The 9769-nt window shown below is 38.0% G+C and overlaps 1 protein-coding gene across 3 annotated transcripts; it reads right to left on the minus strand.

Moving 5' to 3' along the window:
* Positions 1-3724: 3724 nt before the first annotated feature.
* LOC141639825 (diacylglycerol O-acyltransferase 1-2-like) lies at positions 3725-7823 on the minus strand. Of its 3 annotated transcripts, XM_074448865.1 has the most exons (6): positions 7566-7823; positions 6958-7082; positions 5867-5944; positions 5371-5535; positions 4523-4683; positions 3725-3873 (listed from the first exon to the last, which is right to left on the minus strand). In XM_074448865.1, the coding sequence occupies exons 4-6, from the start codon at positions 5430-5432 to the stop codon at positions 3827-3829; spliced, it is 270 nt and encodes an 89-aa protein (XP_074304966.1). In that variant the 5' UTR covers positions 5433-5535; positions 5867-5944; positions 6958-7082; positions 7566-7823; the 3' UTR covers positions 3725-3826. The 3 variants fall into 3 exon arrangements, with proteins under 3 accessions (XP_074304966.1, XP_074304968.1, XP_074304969.1); XM_074448867.1 differs by lacking the exon at positions 5867-5944 and having other exon boundaries at positions 5371-5446; positions 7566-7814; XM_074448868.1 differs by lacking the exons at positions 6958-7082; positions 7566-7823 and having other exon boundaries at positions 5371-5446; positions 5867-5953.
* Between the last annotated feature and the right edge of the window lie 1946 nt (positions 7824-9769).

The raw sequence follows: 9769 nt of genomic DNA on the forward strand, positions 1-9769 counted from the left end.
TGAAAACGCGTCAAACAATAACAATTTTGGAACGAACTCGTCAAACCGATGTTTACAATTGTAAACGAAAAACTCACTGTTTTTATTCAATAACTCAATCTTCGATCTCTAACACAGTACAATTGACTCCCTATTTATACTAATGGACCGACTTGCTAAATAAGCCAAAACCAACTTAAAACACGCTGAAACTTACCTAAACTCGACTTTTCTAAAGCTAATACAATTGCCCTATATTGCTTCTTCGATAATTAAGAAACAAATAAAATAACCACCTACAATTTTAAATTGTTTATTCCTAAACAATAATACTAATAATATTAATTGAGATGACGACATTAATTACTTGACTCCGAGCTGAACTCGAGCTAGTCTGCGTCCATGTTTTGCGTGAGCTACCATGTTTAGCCATATCTTCATTTGGGCATCGTCATTTTTAGATCACATGGAGGCATTACAAGACTTGTTTTTCCAAGCTTGTAGTGCGAATAATCGAGTAAAGAAGTACTTAACATTAAACTTAAATAGATAAGTTGTAGTTAGTTAAATAGTTACAAGTTTAGGGGATGCAAATACAATCCCATTTAGTACAACTAAATTGAAAGAAGCGGAGTTTAATTGTCAAAAACTAAGATATACAGGTGATTACATCTACCGAAGACCGCTCCTAAGCACTCAAGTCAAATCAAGCTAACCTGTCAAACACTGCTCCCCATATGGGCGGAAATCACCATATGGTTCACCACAGACATTTAAAACCCAAGTGTAAGCTTAACAATATAATTGTTCAATAAATGTAATGATCAAGCCTACATGCTCATATGACAACGTTAAGACAACAACCATAATTATAATAGGATATGAAGTGCAAGAGAAACCTTGTCCAACATACTCACCTCAACATACCCGTGGCCGGGATACGCCCAAGGCGCCACAACCAATAAAAGGTACTCGGAACACGCCCGTGGTACCGCGCCCGAGAGCGACTCAAGTCCCCTGCCAGAGGTTGTGCCTCAACAACACGAGTCCCTCCATAACCCAAGTACTAAATGTGAACATCCCCCTTGGAGTGGGAAGCACCAAGAGATGACTTGAGCAGAACACGGTTTCCAACCGCCTTCCGTCTCCATAATCACAACCAAGAACCCACCATCATCCTCCATTGTCAACCAAACAACAATCAAGCCAAACAATTCCAACCAAGACAATTATGTAATCACATTAACACAACTAGTATTACCATGCCCAATTCTTCATTAATTCATATCTTCCAATTTAATTACTCCTTAACATGTTATAATGCATTGTAACCATCTTGTGACCATTAATCATACTTACCTTTACATAATTATCTTGAAACCATATTATGTCATAAAACCTAATTATCAAGAACATGTTATAATGCAACTACCATGAGACAAATGCAATTAATAAAAATAAATGCATAATTAAACACCCATATCATTATAGCTAAGTAGGAAAAACCCTACCTCAAGCTTATCTTGCCAATTCCTCAAGCTAGCCACTAGAAGTGCTCCTCAATGAAGCTTCATACACAACTAATTACTACATTCATTACCATAATTCACTACAACAATTATACTAATTAAACGCCTTAATTTCCCATCTAAATTCCATAACCTAATTAATTAGGGGATAATCCACTAATGATAAATTAAGGTTACTAATATAATATTAAGGAAATAAAACATAAACCGACTTACAAATAAGGTGGATGAATAAGAAAGAAGAAGATGGCAAGGAATCTTCACTTGGGGAGGCTAGGTTTAGAGAGGATTAGTTGATGAATGTTTTAGAGAGAATTTTGGGAGATTTTTGGGAGTTTAGAGAGTGGTGGGATAAGGTTGGGGAGGGTTTTTAGGTGAGAAATCAGAAAAGATAAGCTTTGAATGCGACTTCCCACCAAAAAAGTTTCTCGTGTAAGCTGAACTCGACCGGTACTCGGTCGAGTGGAGGGTCCACTCGGTCGAGTGGGTGGTCACTCGGTCGAGTGACCAATTTTTCAGACTTCTAGCCTTCTGCCAAAGTGCACTCGGTCCTCCACTCGGTCGAGTGGAGGCTTCACTGGGTCAAATGGGTGGTCACTCGGTCGAGTGATCGATTTTCCAAACTTCCAGCCTTCTGCAAAGTGCACTTGGTACTCCACTCGGTCGAGTGGAGCTTCACTTGGCCGAGTGGATCGTCTACTCGGTCAAGTGAGATCTATATAAATGCGAATTATTACAATCTTCCCCCCTTAAAAGAACTTCATCCCCAAAGTTCACTCCCGACACTATAAAAGCCAAAAATCTACGTCCCTTTAATGTCTCAAGGCGTGAGACGGTAAGTCGGGTATCATGCGGCTAGTACGCTATGACCAACTAAAAAGCTACTATAAGGTTAGATGGTGACCAACTAAGTAGAATAAATAAGAAAACTTGTGCTACTTATGCTTGCGTAATACGCCCTACCCCTCTAAAAACACGGTTACGACCTCGTAACCAAACTTATACCTGCGCGAAAAGGTATAGGTATCGCTCTTTCATGGTTTCCTCGGCCTCCCACATTGCCTCATCTATTAGATGGTTGGACCACAATACTTTTACCAACACCGTTTCACCATGTCTTGTCTTCTTAACCTTCCGGCCTAGGATTTCCTTGAGTGTTTCCACATATGTTAAGGCGTCATCTATCTCGATCATCTCCGCATAGAGTACATGAGAAAGGTCACTTATGTATATACGCAATTGAGACACATGAAAAACATTGTGAACTCGGTCCATGGTCGGGGGAAGTGCTAAACGGTAGGCCACTTCCCCGACTCTATCTAATATCTCATAGGGACCAATGAACTTTTGGCTCAACTTACCTCTTTTCCCATATCTCATAACTCCCTCATGGGTGAAACTTTGAGTAACTCCTTGTCTCCTACCACAAATTCAATGTCACTTCTCCTCAAGTTGGCATAACTCTTTTGCCTATCTTGTAACGCCATCATCTTATCTCGAATTACATGGACTTGATCGATCATGTCTTGGATTATTTGAGGTCCCAACAATATGGCTTTGGTGCTATCATCTCAACAAATTAGGCTTCAACATTTCCTTTTATACAAGGCTTTAAACGGTGCCATCACTAGTAGAAAAACGCTCTATGGTGGCGGTTATAAATGACCTTTTGTGGCGGTTTTTAGCGATTTAGGGTCGGTCGTTTATCACGGCGTCGTATAAACTTTACGGTGGTTGTAGGCGGTTGTTGAACCACCGCAATAGCTCTCCTATAGTGGCGGTTGTTATATAAAACCGTCATTATAAACTTATATAATACAACGGTTATTAGACAAGAACCGCCACTGTAACTCATCTATAGAGGCGGTTATTTTTTGAAAACCGCCACCATAGGTATTTCCATAATAACTTTCCACCACAACCCGTTACTACATGTTCTCTATTACGCCGGTTGTTGTTAAAGAACCGCCACTAAAGGTAATTATGACGTCGGTTGTTAGTAATGAACCGCCACTAAAGGTGAACTAATAGTGGCATTTCATACTTAAGAACCACCACCATAGGTAGATATTTTTTTAAAAAAATTATTTGGTACCAAAATTTCGGCAGCATTATCGACATTGATTTGATAAGCCAAATAGCGAAATAAACAAACAATACATACAAAACAATGCCAACCAACGAACTTGCATATCATCCAACAAAACAATAATGTCGATGTTCAAAATTATACATCCAAGTGTATAAATAATCACGTACATGTGTTAGTGAATAAATAAACTAATCTAACATTTCATGTTCTCTAAACATTTAATAGCCTACACGTCGTTAACATCTTTCATCTCGTCAATTAACATAGTTGAATCTGTAATAATACATTTAGAAAAACAATAGTTAGAAAAACAACCTAAACATTATTAAAATCAACATAAGACAATATATATAGAACACTCCCGAGTTTGATTGAAAGCTTTTGCATGAGTGAGAGACAAAACCAACACAAGTAATAACTAATAATTAAGACCTTAAAAAACCATGAGCAAATAGTGTATCATAATATAATTCATTCATTTAGACAAACTCCCAACAAACAAGGACAAGGGCACTAGCCAAAATTTCCAAAATTCGACATTCACACTATAATTCTATAATCGCACAAAACACTGCAAGTTTGAAACCCCATGTACATCTGCCTTACCTGGCAATATGCGGAAGCCTTTAAGGCATTAGGGCAATGTTGTCGTCGTTTGAAAAACCATGTGCAGGGATACACAAACTAGATGTAATTATACAACTATGTCCAACATCAATGAAACAATAAAAGTACTAGGTAAAACTAGGTATATCCCAGAAATGTTCAGAGCCCCACAAAAATTTGGAAAACAACAAGCACTTAAAATACTTTCTCTGCCCCAATTATTTGTTGAACTTTTAAAATTCTTTGTAAGACATATTTTAATCAAATGTAAACAAATGATTGGAACGGAAGCAGTAATAAGATTGCAAATTAATACCTCGAAAATCAGGTGATTTTGGGTGCACCCACTCATGTTTGTCTATGGGCATTCCCTGAAGCTTGAAATAAATGTATACCTCTTCAAATGTTCTTGCATTCCACCAATCCTTGTAAAACTTTAGGTCACCAAACATAAGAAGCTCGACCAATATGTTTAACCTACAATTAGAAGACACCACCAACGATTGCTTATATACATCCTAGACTGTACCATATATTGTTTCAGTCATCATCAGAAAAAGAGCATCCAGCATGATCAGCAGTCTACACAATAGTTTTGCCTAAATAGAAGCTCTACAATAAGCACAGCACATTCCATGACTTGACTAGAACTTAAGAGGAAACACTTTATCTTTATACAACGAGCATCAAATTAGGCTTTTGATTGAAAGAAGACAAACAGGCGAACAAATGGGTTAACCAAAAAAATCTTAATTCTCTCTAATAGCTTAACCTTTCCTTCTCACCATCTTTTTCTCCTTTAAAGTTAAATCTAAACTCAATTTATCTGATATTCAGAACACATACAGAAGGCTCTAAACCAAACCAGACCAGAAATTTTTATCTACATGATTAAGAATTTGAGAATGGGGAGAACACATGAGCAGATTGATTACTTTATAGTAATTTAAAACAATCGAATCTGGTACTCTCTCATCATTGATAAAACACCCGAGATGTAAAAACTTATACCTATCAGTTCCCAAGCTAAGAGAAGGAGAAAGAAAAAAAAGGAAAACAAATGTCCCATTTTGCGTGAAATTTACTAAGTAAAATTCAGGAGATTATCAGAGCTTGTACAATCCAAAAAAAAAAGAACTATCAAAGTTGAATAAAATTGCTCACCTGCCTTCCAAGTGACAACATGAAAGGTTAGAACTCATCTCATTGTTCCACCTTCCTGACATAAGTTTTCAGATACCTGCACATTGAAAACCCACGGAATGTATTCACTTCAAACAGTTCGTTTAGCTTTTCGTCACATAGTATTTGCCTCTTGTCTGATGAATCCTTCAATACAAGCAGCTCAGAAAGGTCAGTCAACTGATCACACAGCTAATAAACAACTACATCGTCCCATCATTTGTTTCCCTTTAACTTCGGTATAAAGATCAATTGATCCCTTGTCCAATCTCCCTCCCACATCATGACATCAACATGAAAGTACATCATTAGAGGGGTGATGAACATGGGGAGGAAGGAGGGGTATGGGGTTGTACGATAAATGGTGTAATTTGGCAATTTGATAATAATGAAAATCTTTCTCAAAGTGGAAAGGTAAACATATGATTGACCTATATTTTAACACAAACTTACAGCTATGTACATTCGATCCCCTTACCCGCCAGTTTCGTGAGCCCCTGAGCCACTGGAGTAAAGTTGTTGGTCTCACTTAGCATTTTGCTTTCTGACATCAAACCTGTTCAAAACTTTGACAAACTAAAATATGGACTTCTAGTTATTTCTATTTAATGTCTTTAGTCTCTACTGGCAGTCAGATTGATGCTGGTACACATTGCTGGTCTACCAACAAACATTGAATTTCTACTTAAACTATCCAACCACTGGGCTTTTAAGAACGGAGAAGTAGAAACCTACTTCATAGAGCACCACAAAGATACACTGTTTTCAAAACTTTGACAAACTAAAACATGGGCTTCTAGTTATTTCTATTTAGGGCTTGCTTGGGATGGGAGTAATGGTTACGGGAGTAATAGAGCTAAAATGAACTAGGAAATGGAGGTAAGGGATGGCGGTTGGAGATACAAATGGATAGAAATGGGAAAATATAGTGTAATAATCTTTCCATTAAGGGAGTAATTGTTACCTACCTCCACTCCAAGTAATAATTACCTCTATGTAGAGGTAATAATTCCTCCCTCACCCCCACTTTCCACCATCCACAACCACCACAAAGCACCAATCTCCTTCCATTTCTTCTCATTTTAGCCCTTATTACTCCCTTACTAATTACTCCCATATCAAGCAAGCCCTTAATGTCTTTAGTCTTTGCTGGCAGTCAGATTGATGCTGGTACACGTTGCTGGTCTACCAACAAACATTAAATTTCTACTTAAAATATCCAACCACTGGGCTTTTAAGAACGGAGAAGTAGAAACCCACTTCATAGAGCACCACAAAGATACATTGTTTTATAATTCAAGTTGCATCGAGTTGGAAGAACAGATAAAAAGGTCAGCTACGCATAATGCTATGCTTGTTGCTTCATGTCTTTGTAAAATGGAAATCAACACTTCAAAAGGCTATCATGGTATGTGTAGCTTCGTAGGCGACTTTTATATAAACTATTCAAAGCCGGTGATACTTACAATGGCAATTTACAGGCGAAATGAGTCTTCTTTATCATGAAGAATAAAGTAACCAAGTAGCCAAGAGGAAAACTGTAACCAAGTAACGAAGAGGACAACTTACCAAAGGTGAAAAAAACAGTAGAAAATGCATAACCACACGTAAAGATTCCGGACAGAGAGCTTCAAAACCCTTTTTATTGTATACAACAGGTTTGCCTTCAGAGGGTGCACTATGGGGTTGATATACTACAAAAACACACACAAAATATATGTTAAGATGATGTTAGAAGTCACTCCTGAGGCCCCTAATAAAGCAGGCATGTCATCTTAATGGATGCAATATACGGACTCGTTCTATGATAAACCCCATCAATCAAGTAAATATCACCAGCTTGAAAAGTTGTCGAGCCACCCATCCCTTTCAAATGTTAGCCGATTCATCATTAAACACAATTCAACCAAAATTGTCTTAAACTCAGAAAACAAATTAAAGCTAGAAAACCGCACACACACTTATACCCAATTCAGTATCTAACCCCATTAACATAAACTCTGAATTAAAATATATCAATGACCTAATAAACAGTACAAGACTGGAACGACAATAAAATTGAAAACCAAATACACACATAGCACTAACTCTTGAAAAACATTTCACAAATATAATCAATAGAATTAGGGTTTGGGAAATATGAAAACTCGAAAATTGAATTGGGATTGTAAACTAACTAAGAAAGAGGAAGTGGTGGCGGATAACGGCGGCGTCGGACAGAGGACAACCGTGGTGGTTGCGAACAACAGTGGCATCGGAAGGAAGGAGAAAGAGAAGACGAAGGAGAGAGAAAGGGAAGTGTCATCGCCTGTTATGGTGGTGGTGGCGTCACGTTGGTGATGGTGGCGGTGGCGTCACAAGGTGGTGGTGGTGGTGCTTCACTAAACGAGGAAGAGGGAATGTTAGACTTAGTTGTGTTCATATGTAGTATTGATTGTTGCAAAAGGGTTTTTTGGGTAGTTATCTTTACCGTTGATGTGACTCATATTTGAGCACATTTAGTCCCCTAATTGAACCTATTTTGCATACTATTATAACATTCCATAGCCATTTTATCCGTCAAATGCTTTCTATTTTGCTTTCCTAGTGCATTTCGTATGTTTTGTAGGAAGGAAGATAATTAGGCAGAATTCCCGTCTCCCGTGCATATTTAGAAGCTTTTTAACGATATTGGATGGACTAGTATGAATAAGAGGCAATAATGATGATCAAGGATGTAGGAATAAAGAGTATATAGAAGGATCATAGGCTTAAAAGCAAGGATGACGAGAAGGAAGCCATTACATAAAGAAATTGCTCGGAACCCAAACCAAGAGTTGCTCCTTTGGCTCTGAAAGTATGCTAGATGAAACAGCGTCGAAAAATCAAGTAGTCTAGGCTTTTGAATCACTCCAATAGGAGTCCGGATGAGGAAATGACGTCCGTTTCACGATCCGAGCTCAAATAGACAAGCTGTCCGCCAATCCGCTCGTTCCGAGACTCAAGACGCTCGTCCCTAGACCCAAGACGATCGTCTCTCCTTCAAGACGCTCGTCTTCCTTTCCTATTATCCGAGCATCTCCCCTCAAAGACGAGCGTCTTCTCCCCTCATAATTCGTGCGTCTCCTCCACGATCCGCTCGGATCACAGTACAGGGAGCCCGTGCCTATTTTCCAGACGCTCGGGACGAGCATATTGTGGCGGGACTAGCAACCTGATATGCGCATCTCCTTCGAGAGGAGCATTTCCCTACTCAACACTTAGCAATGATATTTACTAATCTACCCTTGCTTAACCTAATAACGTACTACTATATATACTCCAATTATAATAATCAAAAGGACCAAGTTCCGTTAGATTACAGGAGAGGTTCCCATAATAGAAAGTCATCCTAGATTAGATTAGGAGTAGATTAGAATAGATTAATCTCAATCATTCCACAAAATTACACATTAATCTTTCCTTAATTATTGTTCAAGTTTATTATTATTATTGGGTAATTGAAGATTATTGGGTTATTATTGGAGAATTGACAACTCTTCATTAATCAATCAAGTTTTCCTCTATTATTCTTTGCTTTATATTTGGATTATTCCTAAGTTGGTACAATTCCTTTACTCTTTACTCTTTATTGTTTATTTCCTCATTCTCTTATCATGTTTATACTTGTTGTAATGGTTGACACCATTGATGACATGTTTCCCATGATAATGAGTGAGTAGTTCTTTAGCTAGGATTAATGGGAAATTAAGGGAAACCAACATGAGGATTGATTCATGCTTAATCTAATGCGTTTTCATAATTATTTTGCTTGCTTGTTGTGATTTCAACTTATGCACATGTTATGTTTAATGAAATGCTAAGCCTATGAATCCTTACATTTCTTATCCATCACCTATCTTTTCAATGAGACTTGTAAGACATAAACCAACTCGAGTTTCATTAGACCATGCATATAGTTGAATAGGAAGGACTAAGTCCACTTGTAGGTGTTGTACAATCTAATCGATTCGGCTCCGGGACCCAAACTGTAACATCCCCATACTCCAAGTGCCTTACCAGGACCACTCAGTTATAAAGCTGTTACCATCTCGGTTTCCCGAGGCAATGATAATCAAAAGACAATAAAGAAACAACATTTAAATAGTATAAAGTTTAAAGTGAATACAATCTAAAAAACCAAACGGCCAAATACGGATTACATGTTCATAAGCCAACTGTCTAATCAACTAAACAAATGTCTGATAAACTACTCAAGCTACAGCGGAAGACTCTATCATCTGAAGGTGACACATCCCAGCTAGCCCACATGTCTCGACTCATACCTGCTCAACAACTGCTCACCATCTCCGAATGGATCACCACAGTTTTTAAAACAATAAAACGGGGTCAGTACTATTCA

Source organism: Silene latifolia, unplaced genomic scaffold (assembly GCF_048544455.1).
Source record: "Silene latifolia isolate original U9 population unplaced genomic scaffold, ASM4854445v1 scaffold_57, whole genome shotgun sequence".
Lineage (NCBI taxonomy): Eukaryota > Viridiplantae > Streptophyta > Magnoliopsida > Caryophyllales > Caryophyllaceae > Silene > Silene latifolia.

Excerpts from the sequence above, each read along its gene's own strand:
- LOC141639825 (XM_074448865.1), bottom strand. The coding sequence starts at position 5,432 with ATGTCAGGAAGGTGGAACAATGAGATGAGTTCTAACCTTTCATGTTGT. Across the intron at positions 4,684-5,370 it reads TGTTGTCACTTGGAAGGCAG|GTTAAACATATTGGTCGAGC; the intron begins GTGAGCAATTTT and ends TTCTAATTGTAG. Across the intron at positions 3,874-4,522 it reads AAAATCACCTGATTTTCGAG|ATTCAACTATGTTAATTGAC; the intron begins GTATTAATTTGC and ends GTATTATTACAG.